Below are 27,839 nucleotides of genomic sequence, written 5' to 3'. Positions count from 1 at the left end.
AAAACGACATTTATTCAGTTGTCCAGGTAGCAGTGAGACTTTCACTTGGCGCTAGTCTGTAAACCACATCATAAACGATAAGACTTAATTTGTCAGGTGATAAAAATTTAAGGTGGTTGGTTTGTCCACTCAGCAAGTGCATCCCAGAGCAAGAGGCTGTTAAAGAGCGAGCAGGTTCGTGTGTGTGTGTGTGTGTGTGTGTGTAGTGGGCGTGGAGAGGGAGATGGCTTCTTCCCCGAAGCCGTTGAGCCGAGCGTGTCTGACACATGAGCACAAACGGAGAAAAGCGCACAGAGTTGAACATCCGATGGGTCAATCTCAGCGATTTTACTCCCTGACTGGATCCTGTCTGCAGCCAAAGATTCTGGACTGAGTGATTCCCGTTGCGATTCACTCTTGGTAGCGACGAGCTACTTGGAGAATTTCTTTTTCTAGAAGTAAACTCAGAAGAAGCGCACGGCCGCAGCGATGACAGACAAGTTTAGTTCACCTTTAAATCACTGAGAGCCGCATCCTGCTGCGCTGCATCCGACCCGACTGACCCTTCTGGGAAGACACAAAGGAGATACAGGATGAATTCCGCTTTCATAACTGTGCTACTTGGATTGGTGAGTAGCCCACACAATCAAAGTGTGCGTTAAATACCATAAACTTAACCAAATAAATCCTTCCAGTACGTGAACACCTGCGTAAATGCGCATCCACAGTTTGAGAGAAAGTTTCCAAAGAAATACCTCCTTCCACCATTTAAATGCCATCGCGTTTTGACAAAACTTTTCCCCCTCACGCGAGTTAGATTTAATGCCTTTAACTTAGTTTATCAACGTTCAGATGTCACCAGTTCTGTCTCTTTTGATGCGCTGCTTATTATAATATCTTCAATAGGTCATTAGGTCTGGAAAGTATGAATTCGTGCCCGTGCACCTGTCCTGTCTCCAGTCTGATAATGTGAAACAGAGCGGACGTACGCAGCAGCCATTCTGGTTGATACTTTATAGCTCCACTTGCTGGATGTGTAGTTCCACCCTTCTCAGTTACATGTGGCCCTACAGACAGCAGGACAATGTAGCAGTGGTCTCCGTGGAGGAGCTCACCTGTAAAACGTGTGTTTAATGGTGAAGGCTTTGGTGTATTTGTTGATTCCTTTCCTCAGTCAGTAGTTCTGCAGGGGATACATGAAAACTATTGTGAGCCACTGCTCACAATCTCCCTGATTTATCTCTAATTCGCTTGAGACCACGCAGGCCCAGGGAGGAAATATATTTTCGACTGTCTTCTTCTATCTGACAGGACATGGTCAGTCAGGGCTGCACAGCGCGGAGGGCTTGTCAAGGTCCTGGTTTAGAAACAGGGCTGCATCACTGATACATGACAGCTGCTGCCACTGATGGGTATGCATCCTTTGCTGGCTCAGCGCATGCAATATTTATACAGCCTGAACCACCACCCCTCCTTCACTGTTTCTGTCCTCCTTCCATCTCACACTTCCATCACTCTCTTCTTCTCTTTCTTCTTCTCTGTCTGTCTGTCTCTTCCTCTCACTTCATAATCAGGTGATAATTCAGCAGTGCTTAGGAGGGCATTAGCTGTAATGCCGTCGCCAACCGTATTCCCACAGAAGTTCAGGATCCATGCCTGGATTTAAATTAGGCCCAGCTTATAGGAAGGCTGGTATAGCAGAACTTTAATGGTTTAACAAGCGCTGACAGCTGAGGTCCAGAGGTTAAGTGCCTCCAACTGAAAACTGACCGGAGCATTAGTAAGATTGGTCGGAGCTCTTAAGCTATGTGTCCAGATGCTTCTGTGCATTTGTGTGCGCTTGTTGCTGTGTGTGATCAACTTGTTTCTTGCTTTAGCTTCAGGGAGAGCAGCTGACAAAAGTTGAAGAGTGCAACCTTCAAGCTGCCATGAAAGTCGGTTACAGAAAACGTGCAAGTCGAGCTACAACTCGCCGCACATTATTTTCTTTCATTCCACAAGCAATTTGTTTAAATCACCAAGAACTGCCTATTTAGTCATATGCATGTACAGCTTAGCAGTCATTAGAATTGAATTTCAGTTTTTTTTTTTGGTCTCTGAGACTTTTTATTGTTGCACCCACACCTGGAGGTAGAAAAGGGTCAAAGAAAATAGCACAAGCCAAATGCTGGAACGCTTGGAGTCATTTCAAAAGTGTCAGTCAGATGTTTTGGAGCAGGTTTGTTCACATGTGAGGTTGTTTATGCGGGTGTGCAAAAGTAGCCTATGCGTGCCGATGGGTGTGTACAATATATAAAGGGGCAGTTCTGAAGAAGGCTAGAGAGTGATGAGCGTATGTGGTGACAGATTTGAATCACCTCTAATTAAATGCTTGTTGCATCAGGTGTGTGTGTGTGTGTGTGTGTGTGGTAGAGAAAGGAAAGTGCTGTAATGAAGAAAGAGAAAATGTCAATGACTCTCTAAAGACAGATTTAAATCCTGCACAGTCAGAGTGTCACATCTCAAATGTCAAATTTTCTGGAAAAAAAAAATTGACATGAAAACATTTTGGGGCATATTCATTGGGTGAAATTTGGTGAAAGTGGTGGATTCATTAATGTAAGTCAAGAGCTGAAAAATGTTCTTGAGGAAATTACTCAGTGTTTAGATATTAGGCATGAAACATTTTGAGTCAGAAGTTTCCCCACAAAGCCACAGATACAACAGAGACAACATGGATAACTGAATACCAGAGATTTGAAGGTGAATGGGCTGTGACACCATCAAAGGAGAGGGAGTGTGTGTGTGTGTGTGAGTGTGATTATATACCAGCTGACTCAGAGGTGCCTGAGGGGACACTTGATGTTTTTTAGAGCATTCCACACACACCTGAACCCTGAAGTCTGACAATTTATGTTGCGTGTTCGTCCTTCACACCGATGCACCCATCAACAGACAAACGTGCATGTACACACGCACTCAAACTGTGTTAGCTGTGTAGCAGCGAGGCTCCAACAATATTCAAATTAGTAAAGAGAAAAATGACTCGCATGTTGCTCCATGTGCTGCAGGAGGAAGCTGTAACATTCTTTAAAATGTTAGCCTTGCTGCTTTTTAAAATGACTTATAGGCTCAAGACAAGTGGCGCTCCTTTTTTGCCCTCTGATCTGTGGCTTGTCTGCCAACAGAAGACTGTTTCTTGGCCAACCTCATAAGTTACTGTTTGAAAGCAATAACTCATCATGTATTTGGAGAGAATGAAAGACAGACCTCTTTCCTCTGCCGCGGTGTCAGAGGGCAATCTGTTTTTATCAGGGTTTGTTTTGGGACTGAAGGTGTTGTAGAAGATAAAATAGAGTTGGTGTGAGAGAGGAAAGATTTACTGAGGTCTAATATAAAAGGTCACACAAACTCAAAGATCTCACATGAACATAGACTTGGAGAAACATCCAGGCCTGGGTGTGAGTGTGTGTGGAAGTGTGTCATCTTCACCTGTCAACGGTCAAAAGATAAAGCACTCAGCAGGTTACTGTTTGAAGTATGCAAGGAAGACATAATCCAGCTTTACCAGGTCTCACCTGTGTTAGTGTGCTCATTTTTTACTACTGTATCTGTGATATCTCAAGGAAATTCAATCGAATGCAACTGGACTTAGTTATTTGTCTTTGAAGACGTTTCACCTCTCATCCAAGAGGCTTCATCAGTTCATGCTCGCTTGACTAGGCTGGGACTAGTCCCATTCGATTGAATTTCCTTGAGATAACCATGACCTGGATGAATGAGAATATTCACAGGCCTACTGTATCTGTGACTTTAAGTGTGGTTGGTACTTTTAAAAGGGCCGTATTTAGTGTAAGATTAGAATTAATGTTTAAGATTAACATGAGTCCTACAAATGCAGCAGGTCAGTGGTTTCGGAAATGTTGTGCTTTGTGACCCTTTAAAGCCAAGCAGTGTATCTCTGGGACATTAAATTACAGGTCCCATGTGTACAGCTTGTATGCAGTAAAGAGTGATTTTCCTCCTTAGTTTGTTTCATTTGATTACCTTTAGAAACCTGATAAGGAAATGCTGTTTAGGGGAAAAAAGAGAAAATAGAGAAAGAATCTGGAATAATAGACAATTTTGTATACACACCCCATTGGATTTATCTTGCAGCCTGCTGCAGGATCCTGACTTTTAGGCTGGGAACCACTGGTTTTATGGATCCAAAATAAATCTAAGGAAATGCAGTATAATTACAGGAACAAGAAAAAAAAATCCACTTCACAGAATATTGTTTATTTTTTCTCTCTTTCAATTCCTTTTTCTAATGAAATACTAGATGTGTGTACCTCTGTCAGACCTCTGGAAATACACAACTGAAAACAAGGAAAAAACATTGTTTGGTTTAACTGCTCGTTGCACAATGCTAGACAATGCTTAGGGTAAAGTCATTCTTTGTGTGCGCAAATGTATTTTTAGCCTTATGGATGCTGCTGAATGTAAATGATAATTTTCTTTCATGCTTGCATTGATCTCTATCTGGTGATTGGCAGGTTGGGGCTCTGGCCAATAAGGAAGATTGTTTGTCGGGCCAATATACAAACAGCGGAGAGTGCTGCAAACAATGCCCGCCCGGCGAGGGCGTCGTCACACCATGTGGAGCCACACAGACTGTCTGTGACCCCTGCCTTGACAGTGAGTATCAAAAAACAGTTGTTTCATGGTTATGGACAAACATACAATTTGCGATGTGTGTAATACGTGCACGTGTAGGTTTGAACACTGATGATGTTGGTCACATGCCTTGATGCAGAGATAGTGGTCCACATATACATACATCATGTCATTGTATTCAGTTCTGATTTTGTTGTGTTGAGTGTTTTAGTGTTTCATGGGACACACACACACACACACACACAAAAAAAAACATTAAATTAGTGCCACTGTGGCATTCTCTTTGTGAGTTATGTCCTCCTAATACAAATCCTCTCCTGTGCTCACTGTCCCTGGAGAAGACACATGGTTCACACAGCAGTTTTCTTTATTTTCGACTATTTATGTCATGGTAAGTATGCAGGATTGCAAATTGCAGTAGTTTTTCTGCCAGGTTTGAGTTAGGATCCAAAATTGTGCTTCATATCCTACAACAGCAAATAAATCTGGTCAGTGATGGTTCCTGTAAATTTTGGCAGACATATTGTTTTAGTATGACATTAATAGTATTGTTAAGTTGTTATATTCTTTCCTCTTGTAGCAGTGTTGACATTAGCACTTCATTAATCGCGCTATTGGATTTGTTTTAGTCTCCACAACAGAACTGAATGATAAATGAAGTAACTCTGACTTTTTAACACATAATGACGTGTGTGATGTGTTAAGCTAACTAGCTGTTAATTGATTTGTCGAAAGGGGGACTTAAATGTGTGTGCCAGACTTCATGGCAATCCATCCAAGAGCTGAGAGATTTTGTTCTGAACCAAAACTGTTAACTTCACAGTGGCTCAAGAGGTAAAATCTGAGAAAGGTATAATGATTCATCGTATGGGAACAATGAATATGGATACAAAATGTGCCAATTCAATCCATCCAACGTTAAGATTTAACACTGAATGAGTGATAACTCTGACTTGGTGTGGATATTAGTACCGAATTTAATCACAATCCATTCAACATTTGTCTAAATATTTCAACTTGAGTCAAAGTGGTGAACCTATTGACTAACTGATCGACTGACATGACTGTTCTGAGAAACAGACTACAGTCTGGTAGATTACTCAACATAATAGACCTCAACAGTGTATCTGAGAAAAGGCTATTTTTAAAGAAAAACAAGCGGTACTTAACAGTGCGTTAGGCCTAACTTTATCATCATTATCAAACATCTGTGTTACATGTGTCAGTAACTGATAAACATAAACAAATATTAGGCAGATTGTAGCCGATGTGTAAAACTGATTCAGAAGTTTGTTAGGGAGTGAACTAGATGCCAGACTTTCCTGTGCTCCAGCATTACTGCCCTCCTCATGGCCCTTACCATGTAGGGAGAGAAGCTGTGTTGACTGCCAGACTTTATGAGGACAGTGCTGTTGAGAAGATACAAGTGTGGGACCAGTTCCAAATTTTGCAGGGAGAAAAACAGCCAGGGAACATATTTAGAGCACCAGACATGTTATATCACAGTGATTAAGACGGTAAGCAGCATAGATTTTGATTTAGTAAACATGACTGGTAAATGAAGGGCTCAAGAGGATATTTAAGGTCAGCCGTTAGATGCGCATTATTGTTTGAGTATTGGAAAAGCAAACACAATTCAAGGTTTTTTGCAACTCTATCGTGTGAGGTCAAGGGTTAGCTTGAGTCTGCCAAGGCCAGGGTTGGGCCACAGCCAGGTCCTACACTGTTCCCAGAGTTTTCCTTGGATACATTTCCTTGGCTATCATGCAGACAGGCTAGGAAGTAGTTGTAAACCTCCCTGGGTCAGTGAAGAACGGCAAAATATGAGCCAAGGAGCACAGTTAGAAAATGATTTAGACTTAAGGTCATGAGAGAAGTCACAGAGAATGCGAACATGGAGAAAAATGATTTACTTGTATTTTTGTGGGGTTTCTTTAAATTTGAATTATGCTTTTATAAGTATGTCTAGATTACTTGTCTAACTACACCGTGATAATATAAACATTAAGCCCCGGGCTGTTTACGATGAATTATTTTCTCTTTTACTTGTATAAAAGCTTCATATTTTGTGCTAAAATGATTTAAATGAACAACACCAGCTGTGTCTCTGAAGTGGCTGTTGTCTATTGCACAATGTGGAAGTTTTTAAGGAAGATAATTTTCAGTCTCACTGTGCTTGTTCTGCTCAGACATGAACAAACACAGACAGCGACAGGCTCTCAAAACTGTCGCAAGGCCAGACAGGCTTCTGTACTGACTCATGAACAAAGACGAATGCGAAGCAAATAGCTCACCATCAGATAACATTACGATGATATTTTAAGAACACATCAAACATATCGATTAGCTCATAATGCAGCTGGAGTGTTTGTGTGCAGAGGCATTTTAACAACAACTTGTTTTGAAGTCTCAGGGATCAGTGGGGCATTTAGTCTCCTACCTGTTGTCCATTTATTAAACCCTGCCCTGAAACAGTGGCCATACAATTATTGCTTAATAGTCGCAACGAAGCACGGCAGGTCCGTCAAGCTTTGAATATCTTTGTGTTAAACTAACACATCCACAATGTGCTAGCTTATTTACCCTGTTGTTTAGAGGGCTGTCTTAGATTACAGGCTACCTTTATTCTGAAACCTCAATAGTCCTAAAAATTTCCCATCGGACCAAAAGCACATTTATCAGATTATCCCTAATTATCGCTCATTATCCCTGAAACAAAAGTCCACTGCTCAAAGTCCTGTTGTTCTAAACACATCCTAACCCTGGAGTTTTTCATTGTTGGGTTAGGGTTAGGGAATTTTTTTTTTTTGGTATAAAGAGAGGAATGGGGCCTATTAAGGGCAAAATCCCCACAAGATTCAGTGCCATGGACAGGGCTGGCAGTCATTGAATTAACAGCTACAGGGAGAGTGTAATTTTGGTGCAATGGGCCTTCAGAGCAAAGGGTATCAGACAAATGTCCTGTCAGAACATGGCCCTTTGGATGTGGGGAAGTTAAAACTCCACAAATCTCAGTCAAAATCATTACCTGACATAGTGTTACATTTGCCAAACATGTTGGTTAGTCCTTATCTTAAAAGTCCTTTTTAATGCTGAAAAACATCAAATACAAGCATTTATTGGTTGCATTTAATTTCTTTTGCACAAACCTATCCTTGGACCTTGCTTGTCCAAGTATGTAAACTAAGCAGCTAAACAAGGTGATGTTAAAGAGAATTATGATCTGATCTTACTGATCTGTTTACTCATCTTGCTTGCAATACTAGAACTACCATACATGTGTTGCTTCTTTGATTTCTTGTCTTCTTCATGGATCATTTACTGGTCAGAATTACTTTTTGATTTCATCACATCATGTATGTCGCAGCCAAGTGCATTTTAAAAACGCTTTTATTGGATTCAACTTTTTATACAAAGTATCCAGAAACATAAAAAAAGCCAGCTAGAGATCTTTCAACTAACTGACAGAGATTAGCGTTAGCATTAATTTATATTCGTTAATATTAGCATATGCTAGCTAGCTGAGGCTAATCTGCCAGAGAGATAGGGTCATCTATTTAGCTGAGAAAACTGATAGAAACGAGCAAAAAATATTGCTTAATATAAAATCAAAGATCCAGTTTTTTTTTTTAAAGAAAAAAAAAATGCTGCAAATTTTGATTGGCAAATCTGCCACTTTTTATCATTTTACATTGGACCTAAAAGGGGTCAAACCTTATCAAACATTACTGGAGACAGATTCTTTCTACCAAAAAAATGTTGCTTTAGCATCGGTTTCATGAACTCTAAACACATAAATATTTCTTTGCATCTTTGTAGTCCGAAATTCTATTTTTTCCCCCTCAGAATTAACAAACCCTCATGCAATTGAAACCACTTACACTTCATCTGACAAGCTTCCTATTTTGATTTCAACTACGGCTCCCAGACACATGTCTTAGCTGTATGTAGCCCACAGTTAATCTAACGTGCACAAGCATCCGTTTATAGGAGACAGACTGTGGCTTCCAAACAGCATTTAGGCTTCACATAGTAGTAGGTAGTTAACAGGGCCTTGGTTGATGTGCTAATGCGGACGGTCAGCTGAAACACATGGAGGAGTTTGGATGAATGAACAGATGAGCTGGGATGAGGCAGAGAAAGTACAGCTGTGCAGCTGGAATGAAGACAAGGCGAACTTCCAAGCCAGCAGCTAATGGTTCACACACACACACACACACACACACACACACACACACACACACACACACACACACATGTACTGACATGTCCAGGAAAACACACATTTAATCACACACACAGAGAAGCATGCACAAAAAACTCCCACACATGCAGCCAGCACACACACCTCATACTGAGCAGATAAAGTCGGGAGTCCTTTTATGGGTGTTGAAAACAAAGCAGAGGATTGAATGTTAGACTAGAGGCGAAAGTACTGGTATGATATGATATGCTGAGCCAGGAAAACACTGTCTGTACCCCCTCCTTTCTCTGCCCCCCTCCGTCAACCATGCTGCAGGCTAACGTTATTAATGTATTGACTTGCATTATTGATGCATGGCATTATGATAATGGCTCTGAGAGCACTCATGGGGAGGAGGGGGTTGAGGGTAGTCTGAGCATGTGTGTATGTTGAAAGAGAGGGAGTGTGGTGCAGCAGATAATGGGGTGACGGTGGGGGGTAACATAGTATGACTGGACAGCAATGGGCCCACATACAGGGGGGTGGAAGTGAGGGGGGGATGACAGATTGTGCACTTCCTGCAGACATAATTAAACAAAAATGTGAAAGACCCACATTTGACACCGCCAATTTAGGACAGAATTGCACACAAGATTCATCTCAAATTACATGAAAGTCTCTGCTGTCTTGTTGTCTGTCCATTTGTCTCAGTGTCTATCTGTCCTCATCTGTTTTAATCTCTGCATCATCAGAGCGTTCAATGTGGTAGGTGAACCAGTGACACAAACTGAAAACTTGATATGAGGCACTGAGCTGAAAAGAGTCTACACCCCACTGTCTCCTACCACACACCGTTTAGTTTAGTTTAGTTTAATTTAGTTCTGGGAAATATTACTCTGAAACAATTTTGTAAAAAGAGTCTGAGGCAGGACATGGAACGATTTAGAACACAAAGGCCATAGGAAGAGCTTTTAATAAAGTGCAGGCGGACTGTTGGGAGTCCCACATTCTGTTGGCTCCGAACACAGTTCCGCCTGTCAAGTTCAACAGTTTGATGCGGGACGGAGACAGGTTTCTACAAAGCCGAGGGCACAACATCTCACTTCTTATTGCTTGGCCAGTCTAAATCCCGTTTTGTCAGTTTCATTTTCCTACTACCAAAATTAGCAAGAAGCAGCTTTAAGTCCAAGCTGGTCTAGCATGGCTCCCATCCTGAATTTCTTTCCTCTTATTCCAACTGTCCAGTTGGTCTGGTTGCAAGGTCGCAAGGTCCCGTGGACAGTGATCGTCGGAAAAAAGGTTTAAAAAGTTACAAAGGGATGAAAAGGATTCAAAATTTATTGCTGATTTTCTGTTGATGACTGATAAATCGATGAGCCCTACTTAAGTGTGCCTCAACAGAAAATAAAGAAAAAGTGTGGATGTGTACAATATGCTTGTCAATTTAGACAGTATGAGAGAGATCTGGAGGTCATACTGCACACTCTCTCCCCCCACCTCCCTATCTTTCTCTCTCTCTCTCTCTCTCACACACACACACACACAGACACACACATACACACAAGTGGCTCTGACAAATAGGTCTGTTGCATAATTTAGCGTGTTTCCCAGTTCTCTATCTAGTTGAAATACAATTCCATAAAACATGCAATATTGATTGCGTCCTCTGCAGATGAACATCTGTCCTAGGAAATCTTTCAGGTTGACAAAACATTTATGAAACATGTAGGTTCACTAGCTTAAATAATAATTTTTCAGGCCTTTATTAAAAATGGAAAGAGGGGAGGGAAGGGAGAGAGAAACCTAATTACAAAAATCAACAAGACGCAATAAAAGTTTTAAAAATCGGAGATAGCCTGTTGTGAAATTTAAAGGTCAAATTTTAAATGAAAAAAAAGTCAGCCTTCTGACTTCTCCTTTGCTTCATTTCAGGTGAAACCTTCTCAGAAAGCTTCAGCCACACAGAGAAATGTCAGGCCTGCACAGTATGCACAGATTTGCTCCGCATGAAGGCGCCCTGCACAGACTCCAACGACGCCACCTGCGTGTGCAACTATGGCTACTACATGAACCAAATCTCACAGCGTTGTGAACCCTGCACCAAATGTCCTGAAGGTCAGGGCATGCTGTTCAGCTGTGAGTTCGACCACGACACTGTGTGCGAGGAGTGCAACGGGGACACTTACTCGGACCAGGAAAGTTCTCGGGAGCCCTGCATCCCTTGCACCACCTGTGATGAGGAGGAAATATTATATCCGTGCACCTCTGTCACTGATACGGTTTGTCAAGGTAAGACAATTATCTCACACACTCATAGTAAAATATGCATCACATCTCAGTGATGTCACGCTACTTGTAAGGATATATTCACATGTACTGTTAGCTTGTTCATCACAATTTTAGAATATATGAGAACCTTCACATGGACATGTGCAAATGATGAAATTCATTTCATATGAACCCTGGCAGCTGCATAGATATGTAAATGTAAAGCATAGGTTTGACATTTTAGGCTTTATGCTTACTTGCTTTTCTACTTTCAGTTAGCTTAGCTTAGCACAAATAATAGAAACAGGGGGAAGAGCTAACTAAACTCCGCCTACTAGTACCTTTAATGCTCGCAAATTAACATGTCATATTTGCAGTGAGCTCTACAGGTGCCTTTTTTAGCATTTGGACAAAGCTGTTTTCCTCTATACCAGCCTTTTTGCTAAGAAAAGCGAAGTGGTTGCTGGCTATAGTTTCATTTTCACTGTACAGACGCAAGAGTGGAATCAATCTGCTTGTCCAATTCAGACAAGAGACTTCATAAGTGTATTTCTCAAATGTCAAACTGTTTCTGCAGTTTCTCACGTGGCTGCCATTTATACCCCCACACTGAACAAGAAACAATGGTGCGATGCAACTGACAAACTCCTCTCACATGGTTGTTTGTGGATCTTCAAGAGTAATGATGAAATTGTTTCTGAAATTTTCATGTTTCAATGCCTCCACTGTATTGAGGTGACTGCAGAAACTGATGGATGTCTCTGATATTTCAGTTTTATCAGCAGAAAACATCTTCACATCTTTTGCAATTTCTGTGACCTGGCCCTTGAAGAATAGGTTATTAAGTTCACAACACTTGAAACACTAAACGTCTTGTCAAGAGATACATTCATGGGATTGTTTTAGTCTGAGAAAGATTGACAGTTCAGTTGCTCATAGATTTATTGTTCAGCTATTTAGCAAATGGCTGTCATATGGCCCAATCTAAACACTGGGCAAGTTTATCATGAACTTCTGTACAGAGCCAGTAAAGTTGAATGATGGGGTCTATGGCCTGAGGTCACATTCTCCTGAATGGAATCCATGTGAGCACATATTCACTGTCCAGTGCCAAAAGGACAGTACGAAATATTGGACATCCACAATGTCAACCACACAATCAGATCAGCTCAGTGTGACATTGTAGGCCCATCAACCTAAATGCCACAGTGAAATTTTTCTCACTGTCTTCAAGGTCTCATCCCTCCCAGTGATACAAAGACCACACTCTCTCTGTGTTGAGGGTTTAGAAGGAGGTCATGTCTCTGAACAAGGCTCTGAATTTCTTTTATATCGTTGAGGCCTGTGGGTATCACACTCCAAATCACAAATTCCTTATGACTGTAGTCACTGCCCATTCCAATGACCTGATGCTTCACAGATTAAATCAACGCTTTTGTGAAATGACAATAAAAGGAGTCTGTTGATCAGCCATGCAGTCGGTTTGAAGGATGCTGTTATCACAGGGGTGAAGACGGAGCCAGTCTCAGGCTAAAGGGAGCCTTTTGTGCCTCTCCCATGATCCCATTTGGCCTGCCAGGACTTTCAGTTTGGCCCATGGGGCTATTTGAATGGGCTAGTAATGAGTAAAACATATATATATATATGTATATATATATATATATATATATATATATACTATTTCTTCAGTTTTCTCTTGTTTTAAGTATTTGAATTTTAAACTTTAGTCACAATGGTGGGTTTGTGTTATTTAAAGGCTTAAAGGTCATGATCATATACATATACAGTTAAAGTTGGCTGCCTGAGCTGAGCAAACACTGAATACTTTTAACCTCCTTTCACGTGCTTGCTGCCAAAACATCTGCTATAAATTGTAGTGAACTTGTTTTATTCATTATCAGGGTCACACTTCACAAATTGTAGTCTTTACTGAGACTGTGCTGTGATATGAATTAAACTGAACTTTGCTGCAAAATATAAAAATTATATTGTCATCATATTGTATTGCGTTACTTAGTATTACATATTATATAAGGGATTGCAGTGCGATGTTGCATAATAACATTACACTTACTAATCCCAGAAACACTCCATTACTCTGGCAGCTTGGGGCTTTCCTTCAGTGACTTACAGAAAATGTAATGGATCATACTTTTAGACATCACTGTATTAGTAGACATCACTTTTGAAAGTGACGTTTTTTGGCTGTGGATATACAGTAGCTGAGACATGTGAGTGTGAGTTAATGCAACACACAAGATTAATAAATCACAGAGTACCTGTCCACGTCACAAGAACAGGGGAAATACCACAGATCGGCCATTTGATACACAGAATGGATACAACATAAACTGATGTTTTTCTACCAAGTGCCCCACTGCAGTAAAACTTCCATTGAGGATAATAATGCAGCTTGATTCAACCTTTATCCTTCAAGAGATAAGTGTGGTGGGTAGAGAGATGATTCATCCAAGATGAAGTTATAAGGAGCCAGAACTCCCATACTAAAACATCCTTTAGATAACTAACACAGTATAATTTAAGATGAATGTGAATTTGCTGTGATTCCAGGCATGACGGCTCACAGCCCACTGTCTATGGACTTCATCGTCATATGTTATTCCTCACTCTAACCCAATCATGTGCTCTTTATTTCTAATGTAATCTTTTTACCAAAGCACAAGCGTTATCGGGGCTTAAAAATCTGTAGAGCTGCCAGACGTCCATATCCATTAGTATTGTGGAGTCAGGCGACACAGGCCTGAAGGCTAAACACAGTCAGGAGTGTAGAGGGAGAGAGGAACACACAGAAGGCCACTGCCAGTGAAAAGACAAGTTGTAACCTGAGACACTGAAGACATAGTTTAACTGAGAGTGGAGGGACCAGAACATCACCTTGACTATACTGTAGGTTATCTGATATATAAAGCTGGACTTATGGCTGTTACTATGAGGATTATATTTGAATTACTGAATAGAGCTGGAATTATTCAGCTCTTATTGTGAAGTGAAAATCCATTTTCCTTCAGAGGGATTAAAGAAAATTTTGAGTCTTCATAGAAAAAAAAGAAAATTTTCATCTCTGTCTGATGGTAAAACATGCTTATACAGACTAGACTTTTTAGGCTAGACCCACCGGGTTGAGAGTCTTAAGTCAAGATGCTTATCTAAAGAAGTGTGATATGACTTCGACTCTTCTTACAGGCTGCTGAGCAAGGCCAGAGGTTAAAAGTCATGAGAGGCTTGTATGAGGAGGGGGCCTTTGTGGGAAGATCAGTATCCACTGGGGATTTGCACTGAACAACATGGCAGAAAGCTTCCAGGGGTCACAATAACACGAAACAAATGAAGTTGATCAGCGGTTTTATTAACTGCCCTTCAAAGTGGCATCTGCTGTGCTTTCACACATCAGCTCAAACAAACCAGTACTGTATGGGTCAACCTTGTCTGCTTTGAATCATGTAGCAATGCAACTAATTTGCAGTTGCCAATATATTTAGAAGAAAATGTAATGGTGACTGGATTACTTTTTCTGATAACATAATGATGAAATGTTAAATAACTGGAAAGATGCAAAATGTTGAACATATCAGTACCCTCCCTGTGTCCCTGACAACATACTAACTTTCCAACAAAATGTCCACCATGCAATATCCACTACAGCATTACTAAGCTTTTTATGGTTGTGTTTAAACAGTTGAAGTATTTGATCATGGTCTTTGTTTAATGCAGAAAAATGTGGGCACTGAATGAGAAACACTGTGTTTATTAAAATTTAACTGAAAATAATAGTAGAATTATTTACAGGGTAATTCCTGTCAAACCCAGAGATTATCTCACAGTTCACCGTCAACAAGAGTTCCCATGCTCGAACACTGCTCATTCAGAGCGTGAGTTCGACAGAGTGGTCCCTGCCTCTTCTTATCAACCTGAGGGTTTGGCTGTGTGCCCTCGGTGCTAGTTGGAAACAGAGCCTTTCACTTTTTGACCCTGTTCCTCCTTGAGCTTGTACCCAGGATTGACTGCACACATGTGTGCTGACCTATCACCCAAACCTTGGGCTGGCAAGCAGTTGTATTATTCATGCACATACACACACTAAAAGGAAGCTTACAGGACCACTAAAATATGAGCCACAACACACACACACACACACACACACACACACAGGACTACATATATGCAGATGGGCACTGATACCCCTATGTGTTCCTATGCACAGATTGAAATCAATAAGATGACTTATTGAACATTACAGGTCTGAGACAGCATATGGAAGGATGAAGGACGAGTGGGTGCGGTTAGGAGGAAGCAAGATGGGGGAGGGGGACTGAGCCAAGTGCATTTGCTTATTGAATTGATAGGTGAGGAGGAGGAGGAGAGAGCTGTTTCCTTCCTGAGTTTGGTTGACCTTAACGATTGACAGGCCACCCTCCAGAAATCAGAAAGCCTAATCTGCTAACTAGCCCCATGCATAGCACTCAGGGCCAGACCAGTTCAACTAAATCAAGACAGAAAGACAGAGGACATGTGGAAAATGTGGACTGATAGATGGAGGAAAGGAAGAAAGGAATGAATGGGCAGAAAGGCTTTGGTTTCTGTCAGCTGAGGCATACGTGTGCAGTCGAAGCTCTTTCTTTGTGTGAATTTGCATGTTATGCTTTCAATCCTATCTTAGGGCATGTGAAGGAAGAGATATTTACCAAATGAAATTCATAGTAATGTTTGAATTGCCATGTCTAGTTGCTGAAGTATGACTGGACACTCACTGTCCATGGGAGGGGCTTAATGAATAGTCAGTTCCAACAAGCATCTGACAGACACATAAAGAGAAGGAGAAAAATGAGAACAATGATAAAGGGCAAAATGCCATTGACATTTCTGATTTCCTGCGTCTCCACATCAATAGCTGTGAAGAACCCGAGATCTCAGTCTGACTAAACAATTCACTGTCTTTGTATTGCACAGTCACTCATTGTGTGGCTATAGCTTGGTCTCCACACATCTCCTGACTTATATCTCTATGACTTGGGCTCTATATCCACAGCTGACCTTCTCACTTTAACCTTTTTGCTCCCTCCTCCACACAGTATGGACATTGTAATGATGAAGGAAGTTTTAAAAATGACTACGTCTCTTTCTTCACTGCCAAACAAGAATCGACCCCTTGTGGCTGCGGCTCATTATCCTGAAGTCGTCTGCCATCCCTCAGGAATTTACCCCTCAACATTCCAGGGGAAATTTTGGTGATTCGGCATGAGTGGGCCAAGGGTGACCACAACACTTGCGTTTTCGCTCGTGCCGTTCATTCATCGTCAAAAGTTCTGCTATGGGAGTCAAGGTTTTGTCCTTGTGAGGATTCACACTCTGTATTGGGGAATTGTGCCTCTGCCAAGCCAAGTCTTTTCATCTTTTATCTAAGTCATTTATCTTTTTATCTGCCATAGCTTTCTAGAGCTGAATTACTGCACTGTAGCACAAAGAAGAAATTTCATGGAATTTAGGTTGTTGGCTCATTCACTGCATTACTTCTGTCATAGTGAAAGCTGGTTTTGTAGTTTTCTAAAATTTATGTTTCCAGGCATTGAAATTCCAGAAAGAATCGCACTGTTATTACAAAAGTGTGTGAAATGGCTGGCATACAGAGTGCAAGTGCAACTCTGATTGCTGGCTTTAATTGCTAATAGTTCTGTGCATTTGCACTTAAAACATATTTCATAAAATAAACAAATGAGAAGCAAATAAACACCAGTTTGGGAAAAACAATTGCAAAATTTGCACAAGTTTGATAACACTTGCTTAGAAGGGACTCATTTTAAAGAGTTTATATGTAGTAAGTAATGGCTTTGTTAATAGTTAATACATTATTTATAATGATTTATGAGTTCAATAAGAACAACTTTGAGGTTGCAAGAAGAAGAAGATATTTACGTTCTAAAAAGCAGCAGATGACCAAAATCCAATTATTAACGACTTATAACCAATCACTGATATTAATTACCAAACATGAAACATAAACACCTGCCAGAGTAATTTTTTGTGACAACTATGGCAACCCAAAATATGATCATATTAATGGTTTATAACTGATCTATAAACAAATGCAATCTCTGCTATGGAGAATATGTTTACATTTGCTTGGTTTGTGTGTCTTTTGGTCAGCAGGATTATTGAAAACGACTGACCAGCATGGACATTTATTCTAAATGAGAACAAGCAATAATATACTCTTGTAATACACTCTTCTATTATAGGTTAGCGAATAAGAAACTGTTGGTTTTGGCAGAGATCTGCAATCTGCAAGAGTGCCCAAATGATTTATTAAACACTCATTAAGACATTAGTTACAAATGTCAAAAGCAGTGCACCTAAAAATTAAACAAAAAGACTCAAGTGACAAGCAAATGTGTACCAGTAAATGAATAACACTGAGTACACGGGAGCTGAAGAAAACAAAAAGATGGAGAAAGCCTGAGAGAGCAGAGAGGGAACAGATGCTGAGAATGTGGCCTGGTCGATAAAAGCGATGGAGTTACTCCTCTGCACCCTCCGCTTTCTCTGGTTGACCTCTACGAGTGCTGATCACATTCTGCCGCAGAACAGGCGTGCACACACACACACACACACACACACACAAAGACACTGGCATGCACACACATGCATCCTGTAGAAATTCATGCATAAGTGTTTGGGGGTATGTTCAGTCAGGAGCACATGTGCAGAAAAATGGGATGAGTCATGTAAGGTAAGAGCCTTGACAGAATCAAGGGAATATGTGAGAAACCGGGAAGAGAAGTGTTGACGGCAAATCAACAAAACAAGGGCGGCTGTATTCCTCAGTGGTCTGCTGATCCCTTCACTTGTGCTTGTTGAAACAAAATGAATAGCATAAAAATAACAATCATCATTGGGAAACGTGTTTCAGGTTTTGCTGGGCAGGTCTTGGCAGCAGTCGCAGCTGTGCTCAGGTGTAATGATATACTGTATAATAAAAATAAGCAACTTGGCTCGCCTCGGAAGTCTCTCCTCTGTTTGCGGTTTAACTCCAAAGTCAGCTTTAAAGTGTGAAACAGCAGCAACACCTGTTTGCAAGTGACTGTGTGTGAGAAGTCAGAATGGAGAGTTAAACTGAGGCGTGGCTGCTACCCCACACATACACACACGCTCGCTTTGAACACAAATTACACACACACACTCCCATTGTATGCTCTGTTCTTTCTATATGATTACTCATCTAATGCTGGCACGTACACATTTTCACAAGTTAATCATTAACAGACAAAGCCTGCAGGAAAATTCCACTAATTTCACCAACAAGCAAATAATGCTTTACAATAAATAGAATAAATAGTTTTTTGATGGGAGTTACAGTTGACTGAATCTGTAATTTTGACTGCTCCACTTCTCTCGGGTTTTTACGATCTTAATGACAAGTTTGTGCCACATTTTGAACAGGAACATTTTTGTGCTTTAAAATGGACACACTCTCGAAAGCTTTAATGTGTCCTGTTTGTGTGTTGGGATCAGTGCTATACAACTTCAGGACATGAGAGGTAGCATTCATGATATTGATCAAGTTAATATCAATAAACAGTAGAGGGGAAAAAATGTTATATAATTTTTGTTGCTGTGCAGTGAAAATGATATATTCCTAAAATGTCAACTTGCTGTTTTGTGACAATTCATTGTTTAAATTGTTTAATAAGAGATTGTTTTGGTTTTTGTTTTTTTTTATCTCAAAACCTTAAAAGTCAAAAGAGATTGGTATGTTTAATGGCATAAATTAGAATTTGTCCTTTGTCCTGTGAAATGATGTTTCTACCCCATTTAAATTATTGCCCTCAGTTATATTTAGTATTTACCAAATGTGTATGAGGAGTCTCTTCTTTTCTTTTTCATTTTTTCTCTTCTTTTTCTTTCTTAAATTATATATCTTTCTGTTTTCAGAAATTTACCACATACATTGATATTTGACTTTATGTAGAGACTTGGATGGAGATCTTTTATTTTTCTCCTCTTCAAAACATGATCATACAAGTAGTTCATAAATTAAGGGTACACTAAAAGGCAATCATTGCTGAGTCGATCATCATTAAAACGTCTCAACATGATTTCTGTCTGACTGAGATCACTGCATTGTGGAAACAAGCTGAGCTCAGCAGGCGAAGGTCACTCCCCTCTGAGGCCAGACCATCTAGTGTGAGAGGTTGAGCTAGTGGTTCAGTAAAGGCACTTAGAGCCCTGTTTTAACTGTTCATCATAGAAGGAGGGAGGGAGAGAGGCCATAGCAATGATGCAGAGATGTATAAAGTAAAAAGTAAGGATGGATTGATGAGATAAAATCTTAATGAACAAAAAGAATAAAAGGAATGTTAGACATCAGTCACGTTGTGTTTACCATCAGTGGAGGGGCTCATAGAAAAAAGCGCCGCCCAAATGATTGAAACGGAAATGCCTCATAGGACCAAGCAAAAGAGTTAAAATGGATGGGGAGGGGGCATTTGTGCTGGACAAAGAAGATTTCTGTCAATGAATGGTGTCTGGTTTCGGCTGTGTGTGTGTGTGTGTGTGTGTGTGTTGACGGGGTTCAGAAAGAGTAGGGTAGAGAAAGACACACAAGCCATGGCAGTGATGGTGGTGTGTGTGCAGGGGATGGGAAGGAATTTGATATGCTGCAGTGCATCATCAGAAGCCTGTTTGTATGTATTTTGTGCTTCTTAGACACTTCATTCACAGATATTAGCTCAGTATATATGTATTTTAACCAAGATTACTCTTCTTTCAGCATTTTAAGGATGGATGAAGGGAAAAGGATAAAAATCAATGCAGCATAACCACAGATGATGGGGTTTTTTTGTCTATGCATTCCTCTTCCTTGTCAAAACCTGTTCAGTCGGAGATCCACATGTGTTATGCTAGAAGTGGCTAATCTAGCCTCAAGCAGACATAAGAAGTGGGCTAGAGAGGTATAGCAAGCACAGATTTCCTTTTTTTTTTTGTAAAATTTCTCAAACTAGTAGTCTTCAGCCCCTACTGAGACTGATTCAAATCCCATCACTTCAAGCACTCGGTTCCACAAGATGCTCTCCAAGTCCTGTAAACAGACTGTTATTATTATTTGCTCCTTTGTTTTCTATTGTGAAACATGTGCACACCCACCTTGAAAAATGCTCCACAAATAAATGTACTTACTTAAATTGGTGGAGTTCCCCTTTATATTTAAAGTTGACTTTTACTTTAGAGCTAATAACAGGAGTCATAACAGGTAGCAGTGGCGTGAAGAGAGGAGAAGTTATGCTGTGCTGTGAGAGCTGAAGCAGCTGGAGGTTACTTAACAGGAGGGGTGCGTTCAGTGATTAGGAATGTTGGACATCCAGCACAATAAGTTAATCACTAGGATATTCAGTACATTGGAGGTGCCATAAAAAGTGCCCATCACATCCTCAGAATTCCCTCAGCTAAAAGCCACACCTCAGCCATCCATCTAAATAAGCTCTCATTACAAATGTTTTCACCTCATTAATGAAAAATGGCTGCCTCACATTCAGAGGCTCTCCTGAGGTATTTTGAGCCCTTGGAAACCAACAGGATGATTTCCTGTCGATGATGTGAATAACTGTAAGTAAGTGACAGGCGAGAATAGGTTTCCACTTCCGCGGTGAGGAGTGAACATGTCAGTTTAGCATTAATGGTTGTAGGAAAGTGGGCAGGACTGGATGGACAAACTTGCTCTTTCCCTGGTTAATGGCTCCCTGAGGAGGAGGGCAAATGACCAAGTGATGTAGAATGTAATGTGTGTGGGTGTGTTGGTGTGCTTGGTCTCTGTGTTTGCAGCGTGGAAGACATTTATAATGACTGTGGTGGATAGAAGCAATAAAACAGTAATAAGAGCTTGAAGATGGATGGTATGATACTTATATTTGTAGGCACATTTAAATCTTGAATACCTTTTTCTAGTCATATCTTCAAGCTGAAAATATCGTGATCTCCAGGGTATCAAAGAGTCTACAGTTGGCGAAAAACAAAAAAGTTAGCTAAAAAGAGAAACTATATTGGACTTAAATTTGCCAGGTGGCCAGACACATGACCTGCCAGATGAGTAAAGAGGCAACTGTTTGCTAACAAGTTCTCCATATTGACTTAAAATGGTGAGAATATGTCAGTGATGTGTTTAAGGTTTGCTTCCCCTTTAATATCTTGAATGTAGATTATTTGTCTGCCATTGCAATGTTGCTTCATTGTCAGATTCTCATGAGCTCATAGAAGCATCCCTTTGTGCCTGTTTCTCCTTCACAGTTACGGAGACTTTCCCTTCAGTGACTTCCACACCCTACACCATACCTCCCTATGATGACTTTGCACCAGATGCCCCACCTCCAGAGGTCCCTATAGACAGCACCACCACCACCACCACCACTACCACCACTACTAATGGTGATTCTCAGGAGCGGCTGTATGATGGCTTGAACGACAAACTCATACCCATTTACTGCTCCATCCTGGCAGCAGTTGTTGTTGGCCTCGTGGCCTTCATCATCTTCAAGAGGTGAGGACAAAAGCCAGGTGAAGTATGACACAAAACAAGCATCATGGTACCTGACCTGTACCTGATTTTTTTCAACAACAAAAGCCTGACAGTGTTTTGTAAGAACAAGCTGTGGGTTGAAAGACATTTTTAAAAAGGTTTTCCATTTACCCCTAAAAAGACCACTGACGCTTTCAGTTTCAGTCATGAGAGGACAGCTTCTTAACTACACACACATAATTAATTAACCCTCATCACTGGCAGCGAAAAATTCCACAAACACATGCATAATTTCCTACTTTTTTTGCTGAGTTTTTTTTTCTTCTCTTACAACTCATTTTTCATTTCATTTGAGGTGGAACAGCTGTAAGCAGAACAAGCAAGGAGCCAACAACTGCACAGCTAACCAAAACCAGACGCCATCACCTGAGGGAGAGAAGCTGCACAGTGACAGTGGCATTTCTGTAGACAGCCAAAGTCTGCAGGAGCAGCAGGCCCAGACTCAGACACAGACAGGTAACGCTTAAATACCTGTACCTGAACCGAGGCCACTCCTTTAACACCAAGAAGTACAATAACCACAGCATTTATCAAGCTGTTGCACTTAGGGTAAGGCGTGAGCACAGTTCAGCACAAAAGTAATTGTTCATTTGGTGCTGAATTCCTCTGGTAATGAGTTTTATGTAAATCCATAAATAGACATGACAGAATTTTGTGCTACCATGAATGTATACACAGAATGCACTCTGAATAGTCCCACCATGTCAGTGGAAAGAAAAGAATTCCCCCTATGGATTGAGTCGTCTACTGGCTTCATCAGCTACACCTTGAATACGACCTTTCAAACTTACTTTAGCAAATCAACAAACAAAGGATTACAACACTGACAGAGCTACAGTGTTTGTTTTCTGGCAGCACATGCTTCTGGCAATTTTCAGTAATGTCCTGACAAACCAGTTTGAGAGACTTTAAAACCATGTGCTTGCTTAGATAATGGTAAAGGAAGAATGCAAAGTGTGCATACACTGCATTACTTCCTTTGCACAAGTAATTACAGCCAATTGAAATCCTGATGAGGCGAATGAACTATAATACAGTCATAGAAAGCAACTTAATAGCAACTTCTTCAACTTCAAAAGCCACTTCTTTACTTGAACAAATTTGTTTTTCTCGCTCCGCAGTTGTCACCATAGATGAGGAGCCTTGTTTGCTCCTTCCTCTCCACACTAGAGAGAAAGTGGAGAAGCTGCTGTTCAGGGGCAGCGAAGGAGACGACTGTAACCACATGGACGACAGCGACTGGTGCAACCTGGCGGGCCTCCTGGGATACGAGGAGGAGCGGATCGCGACGTTCCGGCAGGAGGAGCATCCTGTCTGTGCGCTTTTGTCTGACTGGGCGAGCAAGGACAGCGCCAGCATTGACACGCTGTGCACAGCTCTGCGCAAGATCAACCGTGATGACATCGCCCAGAGCCTGGTGCTAAGCCCAAGCGCCGCGAAGCCGACCGCCACTTCTGTAGTCTGATTTAAGCTGAACGGCGAGCAAAACACCTGAACCTTAACCTTAATATTCTTCCCTCATTCAACATAATTCATGCTAGAAATGCTTTAAGCTATTTCCTCATGAAGCTAGCAGTCGCAGTGATGATCAAATATAATGGATCCTGAAGAATTATTCAATATATAATGAAGGGATAAGACAGGAAGATGACAGAAATTAGACAAAAACTGAATGAATGTCAATGTACCTAATCAAATCAATCAAAGGAAAACCTTCCACTTCACCATCGGGATTTGCTTATAATAATTCACTCATATTTGAAAATCCGCTCAGTGTAAAGCCTACATGGGGGAAATGGTCTACAATCATTCTATAATGAGCCTGGATATCCACCGGCCTTTCTACACTATCTGACATCCAGCTTACCATCTTGTGTCTTTATTAACCATGGAGCAGCAATGGTCTTTGAAATGGCTCTTTCACCCTTACAACTACATCTACAGGACAACTTGATCTTCTGCATCTTTATTCTTCATTCTTAGGCGTAGTCACCGTGTCCCTTACAGATAGCATTCATATGCCTGTGTGTCTCTAAATGTTACGTTACAAGTCTATACTACCAAAGAGGAGTAAATGTCCATACCTGAAAAGCAACATTATTTACATGCCATGTTAGATTTTTTTGAATTTAAGTCGTCAAATGGCTCGTGTCCTTTACTGCCACGCGATGAGGCCTGCATACCACAGAGTATCTGGATCTTTGACAAATATGACAACCTGAAGAAGGATGCTTGGACATGTTTCAAAATGAACCTGTTCTTCAGTTAAAACAAAAACTAAGTCCAGCTTTTCACTCTTATGTTCAATACTCGTATTAGATTTAAGACACTGAGCTAAAACACACCTGGAATTAAACTTCGGCGTCATCTTGAGTGAGTATCTCTTCTTTTGACAAATGCTATAAGAACTGCTGGCCGCGCTCTGGGGGGAAGGTCATTGACTGAGGCAACAAAAGACACTATTCTATGTGCACAGACCTATCTGCATAACACAGGAGCCCCCCACATAGACTCCTTCATACTGACCCAGAAAAGGGAAGAACGTGGAACTCAAGTCACCCAGTAACAGCTATGTATACTGTGTGTTCATAGACAGACACCAAATAGAAACACATACTGTACATACATACCACATAGACTTACAGTGTGTAACCATGCATGAATGTATTATACACACAAACACACACACACACATCATGCATACATTTACATTCTGTTTTGTTGGAGAAGACATAGAAAACTTCAGAACCTGCCGTGTAGTACGTGTAGCACTCTCCTGAGGGAACCATTGTTTAAAGTCATTATTAGTAGCCAATATAAAGTAAAGTATAATTCATATAAGTTGCGATGTGTGGTGTAGATGGTGAAGTAACAGTAAACATGCATGCATGCAGAAACTAGCAACTAATTGTCAGCCAGTGCACAGAATCCAAGAAAAAGCAAACAATATGTTCAAAATAATCAGGTTGCAAAAGAAAAATCTGTGATTTTCTACCATTTTTTTTGCCTAATTTCTCAGGGTATCTTGAATGATTGTGTTACCTACATGAATGTTACACTTACTATTACACCCTGTAAAGTTAGCTGAACAATCGATTGATGTTCAAGAGGGGAGGTTTATCCAAAGCAGTTATTCTTGCGGCTGACAATCCTTCAAACAGGTGCGTAAGACAGGAAAACGGGTAAGAGAAGAAAGAAAAAGGGTGTCCTGTTTCCTCATTGTTTGCAACAATGACATCGGGATAAAAGGCTAGTCAGTGGAGACATAAGTCAAAGGATTTGGATGAATTCAGACCTAGGGAAAGCGGAAAAGTTTTGGATTACTTTAAAGGTCAAAGCCACGACTCTGCATTTGCGTTAATCAGCTTGTTTAAGTCTAATCACATGTTCCTCTCCCTGTGGCGGTATGTGCTTTTTGCATTGTGTTGTGTTCCACCTAATTTGGTTTGAATTTGAGTTTTATTATGTTGATATATCATTAACTGAGGATTGGTAGGACTTATTTGTCGTTTTTCCTCTTTTTTTCTGACTGTCGGGGAAAATAATTGAAGGAACAGCTAGTTTACTGTGTGAAGCTTGACTGTCACCAACTTCATCTGCTACTCTCGGGTACAGATTGTATATTGTTACTAACCACTAGCATAGTGTGCTTCATGCTGTAGTGTTACTTTTAATGAAGGTATTCTCATTTTCCCTTACTTTCTAAGGGTTGTTGTATTTTCTTTCCCAAATAACAACTGTAAATGGTATTATATTAGTATTATATTTCTTTTATTGTCCTAGATTGTAGCACTTAAATCTGTAATTATGTGTCTGCTTTGCATCACAAGTGCCTGGGAACTGTTTCAGGTGTCCGCTGATGTCTTTGTTTTTTTGTTGTTTTTGTAAGTGTATCTCCTTTACTTGTTATTTTTTACTTGTAAATAATTTGTCTTTTTCTAGTTTTTATTTTAGTTAAAGGTTTAGAAGGCACTGTACAATATTTTCGTCAATGGGAAGTTGTTATACAATATCAGTGCTGTCCTGGTTTAAAAGGGTAAGAATGGCAAAGGGAAGGGAGGTGCCTTTGTGAGGCACTCGGTGCAATTAACAAATTAATCACCACCAGTAATGTAGTGTGTCAGGCATGAATAGGAAACCAAAATTTTCTCAAGTTATTTTAATATCTTTTAGACTACTCAGAAATAGAAAGGCTCTAACTACACTCAGTCAGAAAGACAACATCATAATAAACTATGCTTCAAGTACCCTGCACAATAAGGCAGGATGAGTTTATGAGTGTGATATTTCTTCTTTGCTTTCCTGCTGAGATTAGATGATAAGACTCACATATCTGTCAGGTGGCTAGCTTAGCTTAGCATAAAGACTGGACTCCTGGGTCTGTACCGGCACATCTAATAGCTAATTAACATGTTATGTATTGTTTGTTTAATCATTAAGCATCCAAGAATAGATGTTGGTAATATGCGTGCAAAACCTTGGATATATTGAAACATTACACTTCTTTGCGTTTGTTTATGTTCAGTTTTGAATTTTGTTATGTGACAATGCTGTTGTTAAGATTTAATGTGGTTAGGTTTAAGAACAAAATCCACTTGGTTAGGATTAGGGAAAGGTCATGTTTTGGCTCTCCTGGTTTGGTCACCACAAAATACCTGGAAATTGTCCTGACACCTGGTTAAAAATATCTGGTTTACAGCTGGACATCTCTTGATCTCTTGATGTGTCATTAGAAATACGTGATTTTCCATGGAAAGCGTCTTAGTCGAAACGGTCTTGAACAGTGGTCTCTCGGTTGGCAGTCATCTCCTCCTACTGGTAAGAAAGCCCTCATATACGTTTGATGTAGCCATAACAATGCACGTATTGTAGAAATGTTGATAAGTGCATAAAATGTTCAAACTTTACATATTCATTGTTTGCAGAAATGTAAAATTCCAACATTTTATTCAAGTGAATGTGTTGTCTTGTCAGTGTTAAAATAAAAAGTTGTGATGTTACAAGGGTTTACATACCAGACATGCTAGCCTGACTCTGTCCGATACCATGATAGTCAAAATCCAATGGTCAGTGGATTTTGTTTCCTTTGGACAGAGCTAGGCTAGCTGTTTTCCCTGGTTACAGTCTTTAGGCTAAACAAAACTAACGGCCTGCTAGCTGTAGCTGTATATTCTTCACACAGATATGAGTGGCATTGATCTTATCTACCTTTCTGCAACAAAGCAAATAAGCAAATCCACCCACTTCATAATTTTTTCCCCCACAACTTGAATTCACAGAACATGTTGAGTGTTATTAAGTTAAAAAATGTCAAATTTCCCAAGTGTCCTAGTTATCTTAAAAAAAAACTAGGCCAGCAAGATTTTAAGTTCTGATCTGACAAGCTAATTGAAATTACACGAAATTATTGTCTAATAAGTTGTTGTGCTGGTAAATTAATGTTTGCTAGTTTTTGGCAGCTGTAGTAAGCAGGATTGAGGAAGCTTGAAATACTAACCCTAACTTGGCCCTGAACCTGCTTTGGTTTGTGATACTTAAAATACTAAAAATTATTTTGCTTTTTATAATATGTATTCAATACTAGCTATTGCCACAGAATGACTTTCCCTGACAGTTCTATGTAATGTAGCTCAATCAATACTATCTTCAGAGTTTATCCTACTGTCAGAAACTATGAATAGAAATGGAGGCTTTTTCCTCTGACAGTATTTGTTTAGATTGATAGATATGAGAGGAGCAGCGATCAGGCAGTGAATTTCTTGTACAGTAAATCCAGTTGAAGATGAACTTGTTGTAATATTGCACTTGAGTGAGTGGGGAATGAAAAGACTGTCATTGGAGGACAAGGTTTAATTAAAAAAAAAGCCCTGGTGATAGTGACAAGACTGATTTACACCAGGACTGAAATGTATAGAGCTGAGAAATACTGAATGTTCCTTGTATAGGCATACTCATACATATACTGTACGATACTTAATGTGAATTTGCTAAACTCTGATATCAGACGAGCAGTAAAACTATAATCCTACAAGCCCAGTTGTCCTCTTTATTGCTCCAACAATGCACACACAGTGCTAAGAGTGCATGCACTTGCATCCTCTGGAACATGAGAATGAACACATACACACACACACACACACACACATATGGACACCTACACAAACTCACACACATACTTGTGGAAGC

The 27,839-nt window shown here is 40.3% G+C and overlaps 1 protein-coding gene across 1 annotated transcript; it reads left to right on the top strand.

Annotated features, from left to right (window-relative positions):
* The first annotated feature begins 206 nt into the window (after nucleotides 1-206).
* On the top strand, nucleotides 207-27,684 carry ngfrb (nerve growth factor receptor b). The gene is made up of 6 exons (XM_046377141.1): nucleotides 207-608; nucleotides 4,497-4,638; nucleotides 10,733-11,089; nucleotides 21,365-21,614; nucleotides 21,949-22,109; nucleotides 22,775-27,684. Exons 1-6 carry the CDS (start codon nucleotides 573-575, stop codon nucleotides 23,116-23,118), a joined length of 1,290 nt encoding a protein of 429 aa, XP_046233097.1. The 5' UTR covers nucleotides 207-572; the 3' UTR covers nucleotides 23,119-27,684.
* The last annotated feature ends 155 nt before the right edge of the window (nucleotides 27,685-27,839 follow it).

The sequence above is a fragment of the Scatophagus argus genome, chromosome 21 (assembly GCF_020382885.2).
Source record: "Scatophagus argus isolate fScaArg1 chromosome 21, fScaArg1.pri, whole genome shotgun sequence".
Classification (NCBI taxonomy): Eukaryota; Metazoa; Chordata; class Actinopteri; family Scatophagidae; genus Scatophagus; species Scatophagus argus.
The sequence above is the reverse complement of the archived record's forward strand: the minus strand, read 5'-3'. Positions and strand labels throughout refer to the sequence as shown.

Coding starts and splice junctions, on each gene's coding strand:
- ngfrb (XM_046377141.1), top strand. CDS start 573: ATGAATTCCGCTTTCATAACTGTGCTACTTGGATTG. Junction 4,639..10,732: donor CTGTGACCCCTGCCTTGACA/GTGAGTATCAAA, acceptor GCTTCATTTCAG/GTGAAACCTTCTCAGAAAGC. Junction 21,615..21,948: donor GCCTTCATCATCTTCAAGAG/GTGAGGACAAAA, acceptor ATTTCATTTGAG/GTGGAACAGCTGTAAGCAGA.